This window comes from Pleurodeles waltl, chromosome 3_2 (assembly GCF_031143425.1).
Source record: "Pleurodeles waltl isolate 20211129_DDA chromosome 3_2, aPleWal1.hap1.20221129, whole genome shotgun sequence".
NCBI lineage: Eukaryota > Metazoa > Chordata > Amphibia > Caudata > Salamandridae > Pleurodeles > Pleurodeles waltl.
In genome coordinates, this window is record NC_090441.1 from 223,938,037 (window position 1) to 223,963,986 (window position 25,950).

Genomic DNA, 25,950 nt, shown 5'->3' on the forward strand with positions numbered 1-25,950 from the left:
AAGCTTTCTATAGATCCTTTCTACGGAACTGAAACGATGGACCTTTATTGCTTTCTTGTTGCCGGCCATTACGGTTGTAGGCGCATGGCTATGTATCTTGTTCAATATCATGATATGACCTGGTTATCCCTTTCTGAGTTTTACACTACCAGGACATATAAAACACACATGTACATGTCCTACCTTTTACCTACATAGCACCCTGCCCTATGGGTTACCTAGGGCCTACCTTAGGGGTGACTTATATGTAGAAAAAGAGGAGTTTATGGCTTGGCAAGTACTTTTAAATGCCAAGTCGAATTGGCAGTGAAAGTGCACAAACAGACCCTGCCATGGCAGGCCTGAGACATGGTTAAGGGGTTATTTCTCTGGGTGGAACAATCAGTGCTGCAGGCCCACTAGTAGCATTCAATTGACAGGCCCTGGGGACATGTAGTGCACTTTACTAGGGACTTACAAGTAAATTAAATATGCCAATTGGGTATGAACCAATGTTACCACATTTATAGGGAGAGAGCATATAACTTTAGCACTGGTTAGCAGTGCTAAAATGACCAGAGTCCTAAACCCAGCAAAAGTGAGGTCAGAAAAAGAATAGGAGAAAGGCAAAAGGTTTGGGGGTGACCCTGCAGACAGACCATTTCCAACAATGTTGAAAAGAATAGGTGAGATGATTGATCTTCGAGGGACCCCTGTTTTTGTGAGGTAGGGTTTGGATGAGAAGTGGGAAGCATAGATGATATTTGTTCTGTTTTGAAGGTAGGATGTGATCCAGTCGAGAGCAGTCCCTTCTATGCCAGCCTCGTGGAGTCTTTGAATGAGGGTGTCATGGTCAAAAGTATCAAAGAGAGGTCCAAGAGAAGTAGTCCAGCAACTCCATGGTGGCCAACTGTGTTCATTCAGTGCCTCTGTCGTAGTTTGGACTGTTGCTGTAAGCAAGACTGCTGGTTAAAGGATGACCTTACTTTTGTTTGTAGGCGACTCTGCCTATCCTACAACAAGTTGCAACTGTTGTCCCAACGTTACCGGCTCACTAGCAGCACCTCACCAGAAACACAATAGTAAAAGGTGATGTGTGTCAGCATTTACGCATGGACTCGAGAATATGACATCTCAGGGAGTGTTGTGGTTAAACTGAGATTACCCCTTTCTCACAGATATATCATGTCTCATAAAAACACAGGCAATGACAAAGATGTAGTAATGTTTCAATAGTTTTTATTTAACATAACTGCAATTTGCGATAAATTGCATGGGCTGCAATGATTAGGATAATGAATAATGCAAGGAACAGAATTGTGAAGACGAGAGTCATTATTACAAAGACCCCCACCATCTTGCAATGCATAGAAAAGACATACGAGATGTAATATACCCTAATACCCTAATGTGAGAGGCCTAATCTACCTAAAGGAGAGCTGGGTTTGCTAAACCTAATCTGCCAATGCCATGTCCATGAGAGGAGCCCCCAACCCTTGTTACCTTGGAATGAGGTCTCTATCTCAGACTCCGCAGGGACACGAAGACTGGGTCAGCGTCAAGACGACTGCAGCATCGGTATCAGCGATGGTGGCGATGCCCTCTGGTCGGAATCCCTCTGATTATCTGTCTAAAGTGTGATGTATTTATACAGATCTACCAGGCCTCCTGACGTAGGTGTGTTCCCAAACAATAGATAAAAGGCATGCTTGGGACGGCAATTAATATAAACAATCCCTCTAAAGTATAGAGAGGGAAAATCCCTAAGTGTGAACACCTACTGTTTGTTTGTCTTTGTTGCTTGATCTTGACGCCTTGGCGCGTTGACACTGATAATGTTACCCTAACAAGTGACCTAACTATAAAAAAGGCAGCCATCTTAGAAGAATTAAATAATTAAATGGGCTAAGACAGAGCAAGCTAAGTAAGTTAAAAGTCACTGGGTGACGTGGTCACGAGTCTGCAAGCCTACGGCTAAGCTAACTCCTGTTATCCCATTAAAACAAACTAGGATTCACTACACCTCTTCCTGGACGGAATCCAGTTTGGTAGTCTGAAAGTATGGAGTTATCTTCAATTAATTGTGACATCTGGGTGAATGCTGCTCTTTCTATCAGTTTGCTCAGGAAAGGTCCATTTGTAATTGTTCTGTAGTTGTTAGGGACCTGTGGGTCCAGGTTGGTTTTCTTTTTCTCAAAAGCAGTGCTAGGAGTCACAAGGGCTATGTCAGGGGTCGCAGCTATGACCCTTGGAAACCCCTAAATGACTCAGGAATAATGCAGGAGTTCACAAATCAAAACGAACAATGACAGAGTAAATAGATTTGACTTTTGCCTACTGAAGAGATGATTTGAGCTTCTCTATGAAGTAACAACTTCTATGTCATTCGCAACAACAACAGATGGTCCCCTAGACATGTATTACAGCGTGGGAAGCAGCAGCAGAAAAGAGTCAATATGGTCACCTACTGCCTCGGCGAGTGAAGTCAGGTCCAGGTTTGTGCCTGGAGGGATTGACAAGGCAGGGTTTGATTCCTGCATTTGGACAGAAACACGTAAGGATTACAAGGGTGAGTATTCAGGACTTGGAGGAGGCTGGCCTGGCTTATACTGGGTACCTGATGGTACTTACACCTTGTGCCAGGTCCAGTTATCCTTTATTAGTAGATTAGTAGTGTTCTAGCAGCTTAGGCTGATAGAGGTAGCTATAGCATAGCAGCTTAGGCTGAACTAGGAGACATGCAGAACTCCTACTATACCACTTATATCATATAGCACTATATCATAAGAATCACAATACTCAGAGTTACTAAAAATAAAGGTACTTTATTTTAGTGACAATATGCCAAAAATCTCTCAGAGGATATACTCCCTTAGGAGGTAAGTAAAATACATAAAATATATACACAAACCAAAATCAGGTAAGTAAACAGTTAGAAAAGTAGTGCAAACACCCTGGGTATACAGGGTTCCAGGAGATCCCTATGGGCTGCAGCTTTTCTTTTGCCCCCCATAGGGAGCCCATACAAATCTTAAACAGAACTGCCACTGCAACCTGAGTGAAATAACGTCCACGTTATTTCACAGCCCTTTTACAGCGCACTTAAGTAACTTATAAGTCACCTATATGTCTAACCCTCACTTGCTGAAGGTTAGGTGCAAAGTTACTAAGTGTGGGGGCACCCTGGCACTAGCCAAGGTGCCCCCAAATTGTTCAGGGCAATTTCCCCAGACTTTGTGAGTGCCGGGACACCATTACACGCGTGCACTACATATAGGACAATACTTATATGTAGCTTCACAATGGTAACTCCAAATATGGCCATGTAACATTTTCAAGATCGTGGAATTGTCCCCCCATGCCAAATGTGGTATTGGGGTGCCAATCCCATGCATCCCGGGCCTCCAGCATGGCCCCCGGTTACTACCAAACTAGCTCTCTGGGGTTTTCTTTGTTTTCTTTGTTATTTGTCTCTGCCCTTTTCTTTCTAGCTTCTCCTCCAACGCTGTTACTCCTCTGTTCCTTTTCCCTTCCATTGGCTCCATCTCTTTGGGCAGATTCCTCCACCACTCTTGTGATAGCAATGACATCTTCCAATGGGAAGTGCTCACTGAGGACTGTCTTTCTTGCATCTTTTTGCTGTGACTTTGTTCAAATAAATGGTATTTAGTTAATTGTCCGTCAGCTCCCCAAACTGACACGTAGTGGCAAGTTCTCTAAGTCTTACCTGATATACTCTTTAATTGGGCTTTTGCAGATGCACAAAGAATTTGAGGTGCATCATATAAATATTGACTGATCTAGCAAGCCTGGTCTCCTGTCTCATTTTGTCTTCTTTATAAGTATCAGCTACTACCATAGCCCAAGTGTTCACAATAGTGGTGGATACTCAAACATGCCCTGGCCTTCTTTCTGAATACACTCCACAATAATAATAACACTTTCTTCCAATTTGATGAGAAATTTGTAATTTCAAAAAACTCTATCCACTCCTCCCACCACATGTGGCGTTGGACATTACTGGGTCATAAAACATGGCAGAATTACAACTTGCAATTTATCCATGGTGGTTTCAGCAACTCCCTCAGACAGTCGGGCATTATTTTATTGCATAAAGTTGTGGGAATGTTCACCCATCTCTCTCGTATACCGTTTTCTCTGCATCAGTACTCTCTTTGTCTGATTTATCTCTCTACATCTCTTCTTATTTTGCCTCTCTCGCTACCTCTAAGCTCTCTCCAGCTTGCATCTGTCAATAAAAGTCTTGGTCACTCCCCCCTTTACTTCTCTACCATTACTTTCTCTTTACTTCTTCCTTCAGCATACCCAGCCCTCGGTACATCTGACCCTCTCCCTGTGTCTACAGTTGCTGCTTCCTATCCATAGTCCTTGATACCTCTAACCTTCATGATGAAACAGACCCATCCCTCCACCTCTTACTCTTTATGAACTTCTTTCATTCTGGTTTTCTCACCTTTCATTATTCACCAAGTGTTTCTCCCTTGCTCACCTAATGTCTCTCCCTACCTCACCTATATAGTGTTGAATTGTGGTGGAATATTTGTTGTGAATTGTGTTCTGCTGTGCTATTTTTTGGTTGTTTTTGTGTTGAGTTGTGTTTTTATCTGGTCTACCGCATGAAATGACAAGGGCAGATTTATCATTATGTGACGCAGCGCAGAAAGCCACCTTTCAGCGCTGTGTAACAGGGTAACAGCAGGAATGTGAAAAATTCAAAATAATATAGCACATTTCTGCCGTTTCCCAACTCTGCTCCATAATGTGCTCCCTAGCACCAACGCAGGCACTCTTGCATCATGGTGCAAAGGTGCCTGCATTGTAAGCAGGATTGTCCCCTAAGGCAAAATGCAGCACACATAGATAGAGGAAAAAACAAAGGGAAATAAACATATTTCTCAGCATTACGCCTCACCTGGGGAGTTGGAGCAGTTTTGGTGCATTCCCAGGTCTTCTACTTACGGTAGGAATGTGTCAAAATCCAAGGGTGTTGCATGGGAACACCCAAGCACCATCCACGGAACACCTCCCTGAGCAGAGTAACCCATCACAGCAATTTACATTGTGTTTCGTTACTCTGGATTCATCAGACTACTCAGGGCCACTCAAGGTGTCCTTGCATGGCTTGATAAATCACACTTAAGGGTTGCGTCGCATGTGCAACCTATTGCATGGTGCAAAAGCAACACAACCCATTCATAAATAAGACCCACTGTAGGAAAGTACCATCTTGCCTGGCATGTTACCCCCATATTTCACTGTATATATGTTGTTTTAGTCTATGTGTCACTGGGACCCTGTCAGCCAGGGCCCCAGTGCTCATAAGTATGTGCCCTGAATGTGTTACCTGTGTAGTGACTAACTGTCTCACTGAGGCTCTGCTAACCAGAACCTCAGTGGTTATGCTCTCTCTGCTTTCCAAATTTGTCACTAACATTCACATTGGCATACTGGTACACCCATATAATTCCCTAGTATATGGTACTGAGGTACCCAGGGTATTGGGGTTCCAGGAGATTCCTATGGGCTGCGGCATTTCTTTTGCCACCCATAGGGAGCTCTGACAATTCTTACACAGGCCTGCCAGTGCAGCCTGAGTGAAATAACGTCCACGTTATTTCACAGCCATTTACCACTGCCCTCAAGTAACTTATAAGTAACCTATATGTCTAACCTTCACCTGGTGAAGGTTGGGTGCAAAGTTACTTAGTGTGTGGGCACCCTGGCACTAGCCAAGGTGCCCCCATATCGTTCAGGGCAAATTCCCCAGACTTTGTGAGTGCGGGGACAAAATTACACGTGTGCACTGTACATAGGTCACTACCTATGTACAGCGTCACAATGGTAACTCCGAACATGGCCATGTAACATGTCTAAGATCATGGAATTCTCACCTCAATGCCATTCTGGCATTGGGGGGACAATTCCATGATCCCCCGGGTCTCTAGCACAGAACCCGGGTACTGCCAAACTGCCTTTCCGGGGTCTCCAATGCAGCTGCTGCTGTTGCCAACCCCTCAGACAGGTTTCTGCCCTCCTGGGGTCCAGGCAGCCCTGACCCAGAAAGGCAGAACAAAGGATTTCCTCTGAGAGAGGGTGTAACACCCTCTCCCTTTGGAAACAGGTGTGAAGGCTGGGGAGGAGTAGCCTCCCCCAGCCTCTGGAAATGCTTTGATGGGCACAGATGGTGCCCATCTCTGCATAAGCCAGTCTACAACGGTTTAGGGATCCCCCAGCCCTGTTCTGGTGCAAAACTGGACAAAGGAAAGGGGAGTGACCACTCCCCTGACCTGCACCTCCCAGGGGAGGTGCCCAGAGCTCCTCCAGTGTGTCCCAGACCTCTGCCATCCTGGAAACAGAGGTGTCTGTGGCACACTGGACTGCTCTGAGTGGCCAGTGCCAGCAGGTGACGTCAGAGGCTCCTTCTGATAGGCTCTTACCTCTCTTGGTAGCCAATCCTCCTTCCTAGGTAGCCAAACCTCCTTTTCTGGCTATTTAGGGTCTCTGCTTTGGGGAATTCTTCAGATAACGAATGCAAGAGCTCACCAGAGTTCCTCTGCATCTCCCTCTTCACCTTCTGCCAAAGGATCGACCACTGACTGCTCAGGACGCCTGCAAAACCGCAACAAAGTAGCAAAACGACTACTAGCAACCTTGTATCGCTTCATCCTGCCGGCTTTCTCAACTGTTTCCAGGTGGTGCATGCTCTGGGGGTAGCCTGCCTCCTCTCTGCACCAGGAGCTCTGAAGAAATCTCCCATGGGTCGACGGAATCTTCCCCCTGCAACCGCAGGCAACAAAAGACTGCATCACCGGTCCTCTGGGTCCACTCTCAGCATGACGAGCGTGGTCCCTGGAATTCAGCAACTCTGTCCAAGTGACTCCCACAGTCCAGTGACTCTTCAGTCCAAGTTTGGTGGAGGTAACTCCTTGCCTCCCCACGCTAGACTGCATTGCTGGGTACCGCGTGATTTGCAGCTGCTCTGGCTCCTGTGCACTCTTCCAGGATTTCCTTCGTGCAGAGCCAAGCCTGGGTCCCTGACACTCTAACCTGCAGTGCACAACCTTCTGAGTTGTCCTCCGGTGTCGTGGGACTCCCTTTTGTGACTGCGGGTGGACTCCGGTTCACTTTTCTTCTAAGTGCCTGTTCAGGTACTTCTGCGGGTGCTGTCTGCTTCTGTGAGGGCTCCCTGACTTGCTGTGTGCCCCCTCTGTCTCCCCATCCAAGTGGCGACATCCTGGTCCCTCCTGGGCCACAGCAGCATCCAAAAACCCTAACCACAACCCTTGCAGCTAGCAAGGCTTGTTTGCGGTATTTCTGAGTGGGAATACGTCTGCAAGCTTCTTCACGACGTGGGACATCCATCGTCCAAAGGGGAAGTTCCTAGTCCTCTTCGTTCTTGCAGAACACCAAGCTTCTTCCAACAAGTGGCAGCTTCCTTGCACCCTCAGCTGGCATTTCTTGGGCCCCTGCCCACTCTCGACACTGTCGCGACTCTTGGACTTGGTCCCCTTGTCTTACAGGTACTCAGGTCTGGAAATCCACTGTTGTTGCATTGCTGGTGTTTGTTCTTCCTGCAGAATCCCCATCTCACGACTTCTGTGCTCTCTGGGGGTTGTAGGTGCACTTTACACCTACCTTTCAGGGTCTTGGGGTGGGCTATTTTTCTAACCCTCACTGTTTTCTTACAGTCCCAGCGACCCTCTACAAGCTCACATAGGTTTGGGGTCCATTCGTGGTTCGCATTCCACTTTTGGTGTATATGGTTTGTGTTGCCCCTATACCTATGTGCTCCTATTACAATCTACTGTAACTTTACATTGCTTGCATTGCTTCCTTTTGCTATTACTTGCATAATTTTGGTTTGTGTACATATATCTAGTGTATATTTCTCATCCTCATACTGAGGGTACTCACTGAGATACTTTTGGCATATTGTCATAAAAATAAAGTACCTTTATTTTTAGTAACTCTGTGTATTGTGTTTTCTTATGATATTGTGCATATGACACCAGTGGTATAGTAGGAGCTTTACATGTCTCCTAGTTTAGCCTAAGCTGCTTTGCCATAGCTCCCTTCTATCAGCCTAAGCTGCAAGAAACACCTCTTCTACACTAATAAGGGATAACTGGACCTGGCACAAGGTGTAAGTACCTCTAGTACCCACTACAAGCCAGTCCAGCCTCCTACACCCACAGATTCCAAAAGAAACACCCTAGAAATGGATTTGAGCAGATAACAAACAATGGCTTGTAAAGGTTCTCAATTTCCTCAGCGATTATATACACTTTATTTTAAATAAAATAAATCAACACAATGAAATAAAAAGAGAACTGTAATCTCTTAATCCAGAGTGATCAATTACCTTCACTACTCTCTCTGCTTTCTGCTATTTGCCTGTCTGTTCTGTCTTTAATCCTCCGGTTCCTCATCCATGCATCTCTAACCATCACCGGCCCAGCTCACAATCTCCTTTGCAAGACCTGGGTAGTGAGTTTCTCTAGAAATCAACTGAATCCTACTGAAGATACCTGCTTGTTGATTGACTCTTTAAGCTTTGCTGCCTCCACTCATGAATTACCTAACAGAGGCATTTCTATTATATGGTAATTACTTCTCATGATGGTGCAGTGCACTAAAGAGACACAGACACTATGGGGGTCATTCTGACCCCGGCGGTCAAGGACCGCCGGGGCCAAGGTCGGCGGGAGCACCGCCAACAGGCTGGCGGTGCCCCGCAGGGCATTCTGACCGCGGCGGTTTGGCCGCGGTCAGAACAGGAAAACCGGCGGTCTCCCGCCGGTTTTCCGCTGCCCTAACGAATCCTCCATGGCCGCGCAGCAAGCTGCGCCGCCATGTGGATTCTGACACCCCATACCGCCATCCTGTTCCTGGCGGTTCGCCCGCCAGGAACAGGATGGCGGTATGGGGTGTTGTGGGGCCCCTGGGGGCCCCTGCAGTGCCCATGCCAATGGCATGGGCACTGCAGGGGCCCCCGTAAGAGGGCCCCACTTTGAATTTCACTGTCTGCATTGCAGACAGTGAAATTCGCGACGGGTGCAACTGCACCCGTCGCACCCTCCCCACTCCGCCGGCTCCATTCGGAGCCGGCATCCTCGTGGGGAGGGGTTTCCCGCTGGGCTGGCGGGCACCCTTCTGGCGGTCGCCCGCCAGCGCAGTGGGAAACACAGAATCACCGCGGTGGTCTTCGGACCGCGGAGCGGTGTTCTGGAGGGGGGAACTCTGGCGGGCGGCCTCCGCCGCCCGCCAGAGTTAGAATCACCCCTTATGACTGGCTAGTACTATCAGATAGTCAACCTGCATCACTCAATGGGATACCCAAATTGTTGTGAATCACCAAGTGATAGACTTGCAGATGAGTCATCACCACACACCAACCACATCCAAGCGCCATCCAATCCTTTAACGATAACAACATCACTACATTTTTATCTGTCATGATATTAGTTTTCATAAATTAATTGTTTCTCTAGCGCTTCCTACCTGCACATATCACTCCAGCATCTCTTCTGAATGAGCAGTCATCATGTCCCCATTCACCATGAGGACAATCGAAGAAAGATGTCTCTGCTCCTGTGCATTGAACCTGACTCAGCCACACTGGGAGCAATCCTCCTCCAAACATTTCATTGTTCATTAGTGCTCTCAAAGCTGATCCACATCCGAGGTGTCTACAGACCACCTCAGCATCCTTCATATCCCAGTCAGTATCACAGACAGTACCCCATCGCTTTCCATGCCTGACCTCTATCCTCCCACTGCATTCATCACCAGCATTGACCAAGCGGATCTCATCAGCAGCACCTGTGACCAGAGGGAGAGAAGGGAACAGATATTGAGCACATTGACCACTTCTAGAAGGGAGACATTGAAAGGTGAACAAAGAGATATATCACCAGCCAGCAGAGGCCTGCCTGAGCTCACACATCAGCAAACAGATCTAAGAAGATGCACATTGTCCTGCTCTAAACCCTGAATTTACATATTTGGATAAGATCTAAAAGGTCAGAGACACATTTTACAACCTCATAAAGTCCATGAAGCAAATACAACATTTAGAGATTCTGACATATTGGCACAAGCTCACCATTTTATACATAAGTATATTAAATATGTTCAAATAAGCTGTTTTCAATACCTGCTACAACATTAGTTACTAGCCTCAGCCATCATGTGTACATGCAAAATAAAATCAGCTTCCTGGGAGCTTTTTGATTAGATAACTTTAACAACATTAGGGTCACTCTCAGAAGGATGTTTTATTATTAGACTATAGAATTCAGCAGTGCATAATTTCACACTTAGGTCACAATTTAGCATTTGGCAGATGGAGAAATGGCAGTCAGGGTCCACATCACTGTTTTACTCCACCCGCCAGATTTAGAATTCACCACCGTCCCTGAGGGAACTCTATGTGTTTATATGAACCACCACCACTGTGCTTCATTCAAAACCATTTGAAGCAGGAGTTACTCTGGAAAAGTAAAAACTAATCCGAAAACACCATGGCAGTTTTATCCCATGGGGTGAAGGTAATTTGTTCATTTTAAATGACTCTCTTTCATGAATCCATCTTCCGTCGTATGTGTGGTAGGGTTTACTCACCAGGCTCATGTCACTTTTCCCTTGTGGTGGTTCCCAGCATTGAGTACTTCAAGTCATGCTTCCCGTGTGGCACCTCCCAGTCCCGAGTACTTCAAGTCATGCTTCCCTTGTGGTGGTTCCCAGCCCCGAGTAATTCAAGTCATGCTTCCCTTGTGGCGTCTCCAAGTCCTGAGTACTTCAAGTCATGCTTCCCTTGTGGCACCTCACAGTCCCAAGTACTTCAAGTCATGCTTCCCTTGTGGCGCCTCCCAGTCCTGACTACTTCAAGTCATGCTCACCTTGTGGCGCCTCCCAGTCCCGAGTACTTCAAGTCATGCTTCCCTTGTGGTGCCTCCCAGTCCGAGTTCTTCAAGTCATGTATCCCTTGTGGCGCCTCCCAGACCCGAGTCCTTCAAGTAATTCTTCCCTGTGGCGCCTCCCAGTCCCGAGTACTTCAAGGCATGCTTCCCTTGTGGCACATCCCAGTCCCGAGTACTTCAAGTCATGCTTCCCTTGTGGCACCTCCCAGTCTTGGGTACTTCAAGTCAAGCTTCCCTTGTGGCGTCTCCCAGTCCAGAGTTCTTCAAGTCATGTATCCCTTGTTGCGCCTCCCAGTCCTGAGTACTTCAAGTCATGCTTCCCTTGTGGTGCCTCCCAGTCCTGAGTACTTCAAGTAATGCTTCCCTTGTGGCACGTCCCAGACCCGAGTACTTCAAGTCATGCTTCCCTTGTGGCGCCTCCCAGTCCAGAGTAATTCAAATCATGCTTCCTTTGTGGCGCCTCCCAGTTCCGAGTACTTCAAGTCATGCTTCCCTTGCGGCGTCTCCCTGTCCTGAGTACTTCAAGTCATGCTTCCCTTGTGGCGCCTCCCAGTCCTGAGTACTTCAAGTCATGCCTTCCTTGTGGCGCCTCCCAGACCCGAGTACATCAAGTCATGCTTCCCTTGTGGCGCCTCCCAGTCCCGAGTACTTCAAGTTATGCTTTCCTTGTGGTGCCTCTAAGTCACGAGTACTTCAAGTCATGCTTTCCTTGTGCCAATCCCAGTCCTGAGTACTTTAAGTCATGCTTCCTTGTGGTCATTCCCAGCCCCGAGTACTTCAAGTCATGCTTCCCTTGTGGCCGCTCCCAGTCCTGAGTACTTCAAGTCATGCTTTCCTTGTGGCGCCTCCCAGTCCCAAGTAATTCAAGTCATGCTTTCCTTGTGCCGCCTCCAAGTTCCGAGTACTTCAAGTCATGCTTCCCTTGCGGTGCCTCCCAGTCCTGAGTACTGCAAGTCATGCTTCCCTTGTGGCCGCTCCCAGTCCTGAGTACTTCAAGTCATGCTTTCCTTGTGGCGCCTCCCAGTCCCAAGTAATTCAAGTCATGCTTTCCTTGTGCCCGTTGTAGGAGGCTGGACTGGCTTGTAGTGAGTACCAAGGGGTACTTGCACCTTGCACCAGGCCCAGTTATCCCTTATTAGTGTATAGGGTGTCTAGCAGCATAGGCTGATAGATAATGGTAGCTTAGCAGAGCAGCTTAGGCTGAACTAGGAGACGAGTGAAGCTCCTACAGTACCACTAGTGTCACTTGCACAATATCATAAGAAAACACAATACACAGATATACTAAAAATAAAGGTACTTTATTTTTATGACAATATGCCCAAGTATCTCAGTGAGTACCCTCAGTATGAGGATAGCAATTATACACAAGTTATATGTACACAATATCAAAAATATGCAGTATAGTCTTAGAAAACAGTGCAAACAATGTATAGTTACAATAGGATGCAATGGGGACACATAGGGATAAGGGCAACACAAACCATATACTCCAAAAGTGGAATGTGAACCACAAATGGACCCCAAACCTATGTGACCTTGTAGAGGGTCGCTTGGACTATTAGAAAATAGTGAGAGTGAGAAAATTAGCCCTCCCCAAGACCCTGAAAAGTGAGTGCAAAGTGCACTAAAGTTCCCCAAAGGACAAAGAAGTCGAGATAGGGGAATTCTGCAGGAAAGACACAAACCAACAATGCAACAACTGTGGATTTCCAATCTAGGGTACCTGTGGAACAAGGGGACCAAGTCCAAAAGTCACAAGCAAGTCGGAGATGGGCATATGCCCAGGAAATGCCAGCTGTGGATGCAAAGAAGCTTCTACTGGACAGAAGAAGCTGAGGTTTCTGCAGGAACGAAAACGGCTAGAGACTTCCCCTTTGGTGGACGGATACCGCTCGCCGGAGAGAGTCGTGCAGAAGTATTTGCCCACAGAAAGAACGCCAACAAGCCTTGCTAGCTGCAAATCGTGCGGTTAGCGTTTTTGGACCCTGCTGTGGCCCAGGAGGGACCAGGAGGTCGCAAATTGGACCAGTAGGTAGAGGGGACGTCGAGCAAGACAAGGAGCCCTCTTAGCAGCAGGTAGCACCCGGAGAAGTGCCAGAAACAGGCACTAAAAGGATGCGTTAAACGGTGCTCGCCGAAGTTGCACAAAGGAGTCCCACGTCGCCGGAGACCAACTAAGAAAGTCGTGCAACGCAGGTTAGAGTGCCGTGGACCCAGGCTTGGCTGTGCACAAAGGATTTCCGCCGGAAGTGCACGGAAGCCAGAGTATTTGCAAAAGACGCGGTTTCCAACAATGCAGTCTGGCGTGGGGAGGCAAGGACTTACCTCCACCAAACTTGGACTGAAGAGTTACTGGACTGTGGGAGTCACTTGGACAGAGTTGCTGGATTCGAGGGACCTCGCTCGTTGTGCTGAGAGGAGACCCAAGGGACCGGTAATGCAGCTTTTTGGTGCCTGCGGTAGCAGGGGAAAGATTCCGTCGACCCACGGGAGATTTCTTGGGAGCTTCTAGTGCAGAGAGGAGGCAGACTACCCCCACAGCATGCACCACCAGGAAAACAGTCGAGAAGGCGGCAGGATCAGCGTTACAGAGTTGCAGTAGTCGTCTTAGCTACTATGTTGCAGTTTTGCAGGCTTCCAGCACGGTCAGCAGTCGATTCCTTGGCAGAAGGTGAAGAGAGAGATGCAGAGGAACTCTTATGAGCTCTTGCATTCGTTATCTAAAGTTTCCCCAGAGACAGAGACCCTAAATAGCCAGAAAAGAGGGTTTGGCTACTTAGGAGAGAGGATAGGCTAGCAACACCTGGAGGAGCCTATCAGAAGGAGTCTCTGACGTGACCTGGTGGCACTGGCCACTCAGAGCAGTCCAGTGTGCCAGCAGCACCTCTGTTTCCAGGATGGCAGAGGTCTTGAGCACACTGGAGGAGCTCTGGACACCTCCCAGGGGAGGTGCAGGTCAGGGGAGTGGTCACTCCCCTTTCCTTTGTCCAGTTTCGCGCCAGAGCAGGGGCTAATGGGTCCCCTGAACCGGTGTAGACTGGCTTATGCAGAATTGGGCACATCTGTGCCCAAGAAAGCATTTCCAGAGGCTGGGGGAGGCTACTCCTCCCCTGCCTTCACACCATTTTCCAAAGGGAGAGGGTGTAACACCCTCTCTCAGAGGAAGTCCTTTGTTCTGCCATCCTGGGACAAGCCTAGCTTACCCCCAGGGGGGCAGAAACCTGTCTGAGGGGTTGGCAGCAGCAGCAGCTGCAGAGAAACCCCAGGAAAGGCAGTTTGGCAGTACCAGGGTCTGTGCTACAGACCACTGGGATCATGGAATTGTGCCAACAATGCCAGGATGGCATAGAGGGGGCAATTCCATGATCTTAGACATGTTACATGGCCATATTCGGAGTTACCATTGTGAAGCTACATATAGGTAGTGACCTATATGTAGTGCACGCGTGTAATGGTGTCCCCGCACTCACAAAGTTCAGGGAATTGGCCCTGAACAATGTGGGGGTACCTTGGCTAGTGCCAGGGTGCCCTCAGACTAAGTAACTTTGCACCTAACCTTTACCAGGTAAAGGTTAGACATATAGGTGACTTATAAGTTACTTAAGTGCAGTGTAAAATGGCTGTGAAATAACGTGGACGTTATTTCACTCAGGCTGCAGTGGCAGGCCTGTGTAAGAATTGTCAGAGCTCCCTATGGGTGGCAAAAGAAATGCTGCAGCCCATAGGGATCTCCTGGAACCCCAATACCCTGGGTACCTCAGTACCATATACTAGGGAATTATAAGGGTGTTCCAGTAGCCAATGTAAATTGGTAAAATTGGTCACTAGCCTGTTAGTTACAATTTGAAAGAAATGAGAGAGCATAACCACTGAGGTTCTGATTAGCAGAGCCTCAGTGAGACAGTTAGGCACCACACAGGGAACACATACATATAGGCCACAAACTTATGAGCACAGGGGTCCTGACTAGCAGGGTCCCAGTGACACATAACAAACATATTGAAAACATAGGGTTTTCACTATGAGCACTGGGCCCTGGCTAGCAGGATCCCAGTGAGACAGTGAAAACACCTTGACATACACTCACAAACAGGCCAAAAGTGGGGGTAACAAGGCTAGAAAGAGGCTACTTTCTCACACCCGTCCCAGTCCCGAGTATTTCAAGTCATGCTTCCCTTGTGGTCCCTCCCAGCCCCGAGAACTTCAAGTCATGCTTCCCTTGTGGCACCTCCCAGTTCCGAGTACTTCAAGTCATGCTTCCCTTGCAGCGCCTCCCAGCGCCGAGTACTTCAAGACATTCTTCCCTTGCGGCGCCTCCCAGTCCTGAGCACCTCAAGTAATGCTTCCCTTGTGGTGCCTCCCAGTCACGAGTACTTCAAGTCATGCTTCCCTTGTGGCACCTCCCAATCCCGAGTACTTCAAGTCAAGCTTCCCTAGTACTTCAATTCATGCTTTCCTTGTGGTGCCTCCTAGTCCTGAGTACTTCAAGTCTTACTTCCCTTGTGGCGCATCCCAGTCCTGAGTACTTCAAGTAGTGCTTCACTTGTGGCGCCTCCCAGTCCAGAGTACTTCAAGTCATGCTTCCCTTGTGGCACCTGTAGGAAAGTACCATCTTGCCTGGCATGTTACCCCCATATTTCACTGTATATATGTTGTTTTAGTGTATGTGTCACTGGGACCCTGCCAGCCAGGGCCCCAGTGCTCATAAGTGTGCCCTGTATGTGTTCCCTGTGTGATGACTAACTGTCTCACTGAGGCTCTGCTAACCAGAACCTCAGTGGTTATGCTCTCTCTTTACAAATTGTAACTAACAGGCTAGTGACCATTTTCACCAATTCACATTGGCATACTGGAACACCCTTATAATTCCCTAGTATATGGTACTGAGGTACCCAGGGTAATGGGGTTCCAGGAGATCCCTATGGGCTGCAGCATTTCTTTTGCCACCCATAGGGAGCTCTGACAATTCTTACACAGGCCTGCCACTGCAGCCTGAGTGAAATAACGTCCACGTTATTTCACAGCCATTTACCACTGCACTTAAGTAACTTATAAGTCACCTATATGTCTAACCTTGACCTGGTAAAGGTTGGGTGCTAAGTTACTTAGTGTGTGGGCACCCTGGCACTAGCCAAGGTGCCCCCACATCGTTCAGGGCAAATTCCCCAGACTTTGTGAGTGCGGGGACACCATTACACGCGTGCACTGGACAGAGGTCACTACCTATGTACAGCGTCACAATGGTAACTCTGAACATGGCCATGTAACATGTCTAAGATCATGGAATTGTCACCCCAATGCCATTCTGGCATTGGACAGATAATTCCATGATCCCCCGAGTCTCTAGCACAGACCCGGGTACTGCCAAACTACCTTTCCTGGGGTTTCACTGCAGCTGCTGCTGCTGCCAACCCCTCAGACAGGTTTCTGCCCTCCTGGGGTCCAGCCAGGCCTGACCCAGGAAGGCAGAACAAAGGACTTCCTCAGAGAGAGGGTGTTACACCCTCTCCCTTTGGAAAAAGGTGTCATGGCTGGGGAGGAGTAGCCTCCCCCAGCCTCTGGAAATGCTTTGATGGGCACAGATGGTGCCCATCTCTGCATAAGCCAGTCTACACCGGTTCAGGGATCTCCCAGCCCTGTTCTGGCGCGAAACTGCACAAAGGAAAGGGGAGTGACCACTCCCCTGACCTGCACCTCCCAGTGGAGGTGCCCAGAGCTCCTCCAGTGTGCTCCAGATCTCTGCCATCTTGGAAACAGAGGTGCTGCTGGCACACTGGACTGCTCTGAGTGGCCAGTGCCAGCAGGTGACGTCAGAGACTCCTCCTGATAGGCTCTTACCTGTGTTGCTAGCCTATCATCCTTCCTAAGTAGCCAAACCTCCTTTTCTGGCTATTTAGGGTATCTGCTTTGGGGAATTCTTTAGATAACGAATGCAAGAGCTCATCAGAGCTCCTCTGCATCTCTCTCTTCACCTTCTGCCAAAGGATCGACCGCTGACTGCTCAGGACGCCTGCAAAACCGCAACAAAGTAGCAACGACGACTACTGCAACCTTGTATCGCTTCATCCTGTCGGCTTTCTCGACTGTTTCCAGGTGGTGCATGCTCTGGGGGTAGCCTGCCTCCTTCTTGCACCAGGAGCTCTGAAGAAATCTCCCGTGGGTCGAAGGAATCTACCCCCTGCAACCGCAGGCAACAAAAGACTGCATCACCGGTCCGCTGGGTCCCGTCTCAGCACGACGAGCGTGGTCCCTGGAACTCAGCAACTCTGTCCAAGTGACTCCCACAGTCCAGTGACTCTTCAGTCCAAGTTTGGTGGAGGTAAGTCCTTGCCTCCACACGCTAGACTGCATTGCTGGGTATCGCGTGATTTGCAGCTGCTCCGGCTCCTGTGCACTCTTCCAGGATTTCCTTTGTGCACAGCCAAGCCTGGGTCCCCGACACTCTAACCTGCAATGCACAGCTTCCTGAGTTGTCCTCCGGCGTTGTGGGACTCCCTTTTGTGTCTTCGGGTGAGCTCCGGTTCACTCCTCTTCATAGTGCCTGTTCCGGCACTCCTGCGGTATATAAATGAGTCTTCATCAGGCCCACAAAAACACTCTGGTGGGGGTGGTGGGTCCAAATCCTCTTCTAATCAAGTAAAGAAACTATGGTGCTATTTATGTAAAGTAAAAGGCCATTGGACAACTGACGCCAGTTGTCCAAAGAAAAGCACCAAGCCTCCCACTACCACAACCCCTACTGCTACACCTAGTGCCCCTAGTAATAGCAGTGGTGGTGGGAGCAAACCTACTAATAGCCAATCCAAGGGAGTAGCTGGGCTCACTTTTGGTAATTTACTTGGGGTTGGTCTTGTTAGGGAGACCACAGAGGCTGTGCTAGTCTCTGAAGGTGCCATTGATTTGGCTACCCTGGTTGCTTGTCCCCTTAATATGGATAAGTACAAGCAACTGCCCCTAATAAACGGTGTTGAGGTTCAGGCCTACAGGGACACAGGTGCCAGTGTTACCATGGTAATAGTGAAACTGGTACACCCTGAACAACACCTACTTGGTCACCAGTACCAAGTGACTGATGCTCATAACAACACTCTTAGCCACCCCATGACTGTTGTAAATCTCAACTGGGGGGGGGGGGTTACTGGTCCAAAGAAAGTTGTGGTTGCCTCAGATTTACTTGTAGACTGTCTACTAGGGAACGATTTAGAGACATCAGTTTGGGCAGAAGTGGAGTTGGAGGCTCATGCAGCAATGCTGGGCATTCCTGGGCATATTTTTGCTTTAACCAGGGCTCAGGCCAAAAAGCAAAAAGGACAGGGTGACTTGGATCCTGGAACAATGGACCAAGTGCTCCCTAAAGCTAGGGTTAGTAAGGGTAAATCCCTACCCACTAACCCTCCCTCTACAGATGATTCAACTTCTGAGGAAGAAGAATTTCCCCCCGTGCAGAACTTTCACCAGAGGAGCTGGAAGCAGACACTGCTGAGCTTTTGGGTGGAGGGGGGCCTGCCAGGGAGGAGCTGAGTGTGGCACAGCAGACCTGTCCCTCACTAGAGGGTCTAAGACAGCAAGCTGTCAAACAGCCAAATGGGACTGTCAGTGACTCACACAGAGTTTACTGGGAGGACAACCTCTTGTATACAGAGGCAAGGGACCCAAAACCTGGAGCAGCCAGGAGATTGGTCATTCCCCTGCAATACAGAGAGTTCCTCCTAACTCTAGCCCACGACATTCCCTTGGCTGGACATCTTGGGCAAATTAAAACATGGGAAAGGCTTGTCCCCCTGTTTCATTGGCCTAGGATGTCAGAGGACACAAAAGATTTTTTAAAGTCCTATGTCACCTGTCAAGCCTTTGGCAAGACTGGTGGCACCCCAAAGGCTCCCCTTATTCCACTGCCTGTGGTTGGGGTTCCCTTTGAAAGGGTAGGGTTTGACATAGTTGCCCCCTTGACCCTCCTACTGCTTCAGGCAATAAGTTTATCTTGGTGGTAGTGGACCATGCCACAAGATATCCTGAAGCAATTCCTCTTAGCACCACTACAGCACCTGCAGTGGCAAAGGCCCTCCTGGGAATCTTTTCCAGGGTGGGTTTCCGAAAAGAGGTGGTATCAGACAGGGGTAGTAACTTTATGTCTGCATACTTGAAGGCCATGTGGAAGGAATATGGTGTAACATACAAATTCACCACACCTTATCATCCACAAACAAATGGACTGGTAGAGAGGTTTAATAAAACTCTCAAAGGTATGATAATGGGACTCCCTGAAAAACTCAGGAGGAGATGGGATGTCCTGTTACCTTGCCTCCTTTTTGGGCTTCAGCCCCTTTGAACTCCTATTTGGACACCCTGTAAGAGGTCCCCTAACACTTGTGAAGCAGGGTTGGGAACAACCTTTAAAAGCTTCTAAACAGGACATAGTGGACTATGTACTCGGCCTAAGATCCAGAATGGCTGAGTACATGAAAAAGACCAGTAAAAACCTTCAGGCCAGCCAAGAGCTCTCAAAAGCAATGGCATGACCAGAAGGCTGTTCTGATTCAGTACCAACCAGGGCAGAAGGTGTGGGTCTTGGAGCCTGTGGCCCCAAGAGCACTCCAAGACAAATGGAGTGGACCCCACATCATTGTTGAAAAGAAGGGAGAAGTCACCTATTTAGTTGACTTGGGCACTGCCAGGACTCCCCTTTGGGTGTTCCATGTCAATCGCCTAAAACCCTACTATGACAGGGCTGATCTCACCCTGCTCATGGCAACAGATGAAGGACAGGAAGAAGAGAGTGACCTTCTCCCTGATCTCTTCTCTTCCACAGAGCAAGATGCTCTATTGGAAGGTGTAGTTTTGGCAGATTGTCTTACTGCTGAGCAGAAAGACCACTGCATAAATCTCCTGGGTCAGTTTTCTGAACTCTTTTTTACAGTGCCAGGCACCACTTCTTGGTGTGAGCACACTATAGATACTGGAGACAGCCTGCCTGTCAAAAGTAAGATCTATATGCAGCCTGACCATGTCAGGGACTGCATAAAACAAGAGGTTCAGAAAATACTTGAACTGGGTGTGGTTGAACACTCTGAAAGCCCATGGGCCTCTCCTGTGGTGCTTGTACCAAAGCCTCACTCTAAAGATGGAAAGAGGTGCTGCCTGCTTCTGTGAGGGTTCCCTGTCTTGCTGGACGCCCCCTCTGTCTCCTCACGTAAGTGGCGACATCCTGGTCCCTCCTGGGCCACAGCAGCATCCAAAAACCCTAACCATGACCCTTGCAGCTAGCAAGGCTTGTTTGCGGTCTTTCTGCGTGGGAACACCTCTGAAAGCTTCTTTACGACGTGGGACATCCATCCTCCAAAGAGGAAGTTCCTAGTCCTCTTCGTTCTTGCAGAATCCACAGCTTCTACCATCCAGTGGCAGCTTCTTTGCACCCTCAGCTGGCATTTCCTGGGCATTTGACCAATCTCGACTTTGTCGCGACTCTTGGACTTGGTCCCCTTGTTCCACAGGTACTCTCGTCCAGAAATCCACTTTGGTTGCATTGCTGGTGTTGGTCTTCCTTGCAGAATTCCCCTATCACGACTTCTGTGCTCTCTGGGGGTTGTAGGTGCACTTTACACCTACTTTTCAGGGTCTTGGGGTGGGCTATTTTTCTAACCCTCACTGTTTTCTTACAGTCCCAGCGACCCTCTACAAGCTCACATAGGTTTGAGGTCCATACGTTATTCGCATTCCACTTTTGGAGTATATGGTTTGTGTTGCCCCTATACCTATGTGCTCCTATTGCAATCTATTGTAACTATACACTGCTTGCATTACTTCCTTTTGCTATTACTGGTATTGCGTACATATATCTTGTGTATATTTGGCATCCTCATACTGAGGGTACTCACTGAGATACTTTTGGCATATTGTCATAAAAATAAAGTACCTTTCTTTTTAGTATATCTGTGTATTGTGTTTTCTCATGATATTGTGCATATGACACCAGTGGTATAGTAGGAGCTTTGCATGTCTCCTAGTTCAGCCTAAGCTGCTCTGATATAGCTACCTTCTATCAGCCTAAGTTGCTAGAAACACCTCTTCTACACTAATAAGGGATAACTGGACCTGGTACAGAGTGTAAGTACCCCTTGATACCCACTACAAGCCAGGAGAGCCTCCTACAGCACCTTCCAGTCCCTAGTACTTCAAGTCATGCTTCCCTCGTGGCACCTCCCAGTTCCGAGTACTTCAAGTCATGCTTTCCTTGTGGCGCATCCCAGTCCTGAGTACTTCAAGTCATCTATCCCTTATGGCATCTCCCAGTCCAGAGTACTTGAAGTCATGCTTCCCTTACGGCGCCTCCCAGCCCCGAGTACTTCAAGTCATGCTTCCCTTGTGGTTTCTCCCAGCCCCGAATACTTAAAGTCATGTATCCCTTGTGTCGCCTCCCAGTCCAGAGTACTTCAAGTCATGCTTCCCTTGTCGCGCCTCCCAGTTCCGAGCACTTCAAGTCATGCTTTCCATGTGGCACCTCTAAGTCCCTAGTACTTCAAGTCATGCTTTCCTTGTGCCCCTCCCATTCCTGAGTACTTCAAGTCATGCTTCCCTTGTGGTCCCTCCCAGCCCGAGTACTTCAAGTCATGCTTCCCTTGTGCCGCTTCCCAGTTCCGAGTACTTCAAGTCATGCTTCCCTTGTAGCGCCTCCCAGTCCCAAGTACTTCAAGACATTCTTCCCTTGCGGTGCCTCCCAGTCCAGAGTACTGCAAGTCATGCTTCCCTTGTGGCGCCTTCCAGTCCTGAGTACTTCAAGTCATGCTTCCCTTGTGGTGCCTCCCAGTCCCGAGTACTTCAAGTCATGCTTTCCATGTGGCGCCTCCCAGTCCCAAGTACTTCAAGTCATGCTTTCCTAGTGCCCGTTCCAGTCCCAAGTATATCAAGTCATGCTTCCCTTGTGGTCCCTCCCAGCCCCGAGTATTTCAAGTCATGCTTCCCTTGTGGCGCCTCCCAGTTCCGAGTACTTCAAGTCATGCTTCCCTTGCAGCGCTTCCAGCCCCGAGTAATTCAAGACATTCTTCCCTTGCGGCACCTCCCAGTCCCGATTACTTCAAGTAAGGCTTCCCTTGTGGTGCCTCCCAGTCCCGAGTACTTCAAGTCATGCTTCCCTTGTGGTGGCTCCCAGTCCAGAGTACTGCAAGTCATGCTTCCCTTGTGGTGCCTCCCAGTCCTGAGTACTTCAAGTCATGCTTTCCTTGTGGTGCCTCCCAGACCCGAGTACTTCAAGTCATGCTTCCCTTGTGGCCGCTCCCAGTCCTGAGTACTTCAAGTCATGCTTTCCTTGTGGAGCCTCCCAGTCCCAAGTACTTCAAGTCATGCATTCCTTGACCCCGTCCCATTCCCGAGTATTTCAAGTCATGCTTCTCTTGTGGTCCCTCCCAGCCCTGAGTATTTCAAGTAATGCTTCCCTTGTGGCGCCTCCCAGTTCCGAGTACTTCAAGTCATGCTTCCCTTGCAGCGCGTCCCAGCCCCGAGTACTTCAAGACATTCTTCCCTTGCGGCGCCTCCAAGTCCTGATTACTTCAAGTAATGCTGCCCTTGTGGTGCCTCCCAGTCCCAAGTACTTCAAGTCATGCTTCACTTGTGGCACCTCCTAATCCTGAGTACTTCAAGTCATGCTTCCCTAGTACTTCAAATTATGCTTTCCTTGTGGCGCCTCCTAGTCCTGAGTATTTCAAGTCTTGCTTCCCTTGTGGCACATCCAAGTCCCGAGTACTTCAAGTAGTGCTTCACTTGTGGCGCCTCCCAGTCCCGAGTACTTCAAGTCATGCTTCCCTTGTGGCACCTAGCAGTCCCGAGTACTTCAAATCATGCTTCCCTTGTGGCACCTCCCAGCCTGAGTACTTCAAGTCATGCTTCCCTTGTGGCACCTTCCAGTCCCGAGTACTTCAAGACATGCTTCCCTTGTGGCACATCCTAGCCCTGAGTACTTCAAGTCATGCTTCCCTTGTGGTGCCTCCCAGTCCTGAGTACTTCAAGTCATGTATCCCTTGTGGCATCTCCCAGTCCAGAGTACTTCAAGTCTTGCTTCCCTTGTGGCGCATCCCAGTCCAGAGTACTTGAAGTAGTGCTTACCTTGTGGCACCTAGCAGTCCTGAGTACTTCAAGTCATGCTTCCCTTGTGGCACCTCACAGACTGAGTACTTCAAGTCATGCTTCCCTAGTGGCGTCTCCCAGCCCAGAGTACTTCAAGTCATGCTTCCCTTGTGGCACCTCCCAGTCCCGAGTACTTCAAGACATGCTTCCCTTGTGGCACATCCTAGCCCTGAGTACTTCAAGTCATGCTTCCATTGTGGTTTTTCCAAGCCCTGAATACTTCAAGTCATGTATCCCTTGTGGCACCTCCCAGACCCAAGTACTTCAAGTCATGCTTCCTTTGTGGCGCCTCCCAGTCCCGAGTACTTCAAGTCATGCTTTCCTTCCATTCTGAGTACTTCAAGTCATGCTTTCCTTCCATTCTGAGTACTTCAAGTCATGCTTTCCTTGTGCCCCTCCAAGTCCTGAGTACTTCAAGTCATGCTGCCCTTGTGGTGCCTCCCAGTCCCAAGTACTTCAAGTCATGCTTCACTTGTGGCACCTCCTAATCCTGAGTACTTCAAGTCATGCTTCCCTAGTACTTCAAATTATGCTTTCCTTGTGGCGCCTCCTAGTCCTGAGTATTTCAAGTCTTGCTTCCCTTGTGGCACATCCAAGTCCCGAGTACTTCAAGTAGTTCTTCACTTGTGGCGCCTCCCAGTCCCGAGTACTTCAAGTCATGCTTCCCTTGGGGCACCTAGCAGTCCCGAGTACTTCAAATCATGCTTCCCTTGTGGCACCTCCCAGCCTGAGTACTTCAAGTCATGCTTCCCTTGTGGCATCACCCAGCCCCGAGTACTTAAATTCATGCTTCCCTTGTGGCACCTCCCAATCCCAAGTACTTCAAGTCATGCTTCCCGAGTACTTCAAGTTATGCTTTCCTTGTGGCACCTCCTAGTCCTGAGTACTTCAAGTCTTGCTTCCCTTGTGGCGCATCCCAGTCCCGAGTACTTGAAGTAGTGATTCACTTGTGGCGCCTCCCAGTCCCGAGTACTTTGTCATGCTTCCCATGTGGCACCTCCCAGCCTGAGTACTTCAAGTCATGCTTCCCTTGTGGCGTCTCCCAGCTCAGAGTACTTCAAGTCATGCTTCCCTTGTGGCACCTTCCAGTCCCGAGTACTTCAAGACATGCTTCCCTTGTGGCACATCCTAGCCCTGAGTACTTCAAGTCATGCTTCCCTTGTAGCGCATCCCAGTCCAGAGTACTTGAAGTAGTGCTTACCTTGTGGCACCTAGCAGTCCTGAGTACTTCAAGTCATGCTTCCATTGTGGCACCTCACAGACTGAGTACTTCAAGTCATGCTTCCCTAGTGGCGTCTCCCAGCCCAGAGTACTTCAAGTCATGCTTCCCTTGTGGCACCTCCCAGTCCCGAGTACTTCAAGACATGCTTCCCTTGTGGCACATCCTAGCCCTGAGTACTTCAAGTCATGCTTCCATTGTGGTTTTTCCAAGCCCTGAATACTTCAAGTCATGTATCCCTTGTGGCGCCTCCCAGACCCAAGTACTTCAAGTCATGCTTCCCTTGTGGCGCCTCCCAGTCCCGAGTACTTCAAGTCATGCTTTCCTTCCATTCTGAGTACTTCAAGTCATGCTTTCCTTCCATTCTGAGTACTTCAAGTCATGCTTTCCTTGTGCCCCTCCAAGTCCTGAGTACTTCAAGTCATGCTTCCCTTGTGGCTCCTCCCAGTCCTCAGTACTTCAAGTCATGCTTCCCTTGTGGCGCCTCCCAGACCCAAGTACTTCAAGTCATACTTCCCTTGTGGTGGCTCCCAGTCTCGAGTATTTCAAGTCATGCTTCTCTTGTGGTCCCTCTCAGCCCCGAGTATTTCAAGTCATGCTTCCCTTGTGGCGCCTCCCAGTTCCGAGTACATCAAGTCATGCTTCCCTTGCAGCGCTTCCCAGCCCCGAGTACTTCAAGACATTCTTCCCTTGCGGCGCCTCGAAATCCCGATTACTTCAAGTAATGCTGCCCTTGTGGTGCCTCCCAGTCCCGAGTACTTCAAGTCATGCTTCCCTTGTGGCGCCTCCTAATCCCGAGTACTTCAAGTCATGCTTCCCTAGTACTTCAAATTATGCTTTCCTTGTGGCGCCTCCTAGTCCTGAGTATTTCAAGTCTTGCTTCCCTTGTGGCACATCCCAGTCCCGAGTACTTCAAGTAGTGCTTCACTTGTGGCGCCTCCCAGTCCCGAGTACTTCAAGTCATGCTTCCCTTGTGGCACCTAGCAGTCCCGAGTACTTCAAGTCATGCTTCCCTTGTGGCACCTCCCAGCCTGAGTACTTCAAGTCATGCTTCCCTTGTGGCATCTCCCAGCCCTGAGTACTTCAATTCATGCTTCCCTTGTGGCACCTCCCAGTCCCGAGTACTTCAATTCATGCTTCCCTTGTGGCACATCCTAGCCCCGAGTACTTCAAGTCATGCTTCCCTTGTGGCGCCTCCCAGTCCTGAGTACTTCAAGTCATGTATCCCTTGTGGCATCTCCCAGTCCAGAGTACTTCAAGTCATGCTTCCCTTGCAGCTCCTCCCAGTCCTGAGTACTTCAAGTCATGCTTCCATTGTGGTTTTTCCCAGCCCCGAATACTTCAAGTCATGCTTCCCTTGTGGCGCCTCCCAGTTCTGAGTACTTCAAGTCATGCTTCCCTTGTGCAGCCTCCCAGTCCTGAGTACTTCAAGTCATGCTTCCCTTGTGGCGCCTCCCAGACCCTAGTACTTCAAATTATGCTTCCCTTGTGGCGCCTCCCAGTCCTGAGTACTTCAAGTCATGTATACCTTGTGGCATCTCCCAGTCCAGAGTACTTCAAGTCATGCTTCCCTTGCAGCGCCTCCCAGTCCCGAGTACTTCAAGTCATGCTTCCATTGTGGTTTTTCCCAGCCCCGAATACTTCAAGTCATGCTTCCCTTGTGCCGCCTCCCAGTTCTGAGTACTTCAA

At 49.0% G+C, this 25,950-nt stretch overlaps 1 protein-coding gene across 1 annotated transcript in view; it reads right to left on the reverse strand.

The window, feature by feature from the left end:
* Nucleotides 1–25,950, reverse strand: part of LOC138286730 (CD5 antigen-like) — a 423,963-nt gene that overhangs the window by 162,732 nt on the left and 235,281 nt on the right. The window contains exon 5 of the mRNA XM_069227253.1: nt 9,502–9,822. Coding sequence (XP_069083354.1) covers nt 9,502–9,822 — 321 coding nt within the window. The remainder of the gene's footprint in view (nt 1–9,501; nt 9,823–25,950) is intronic.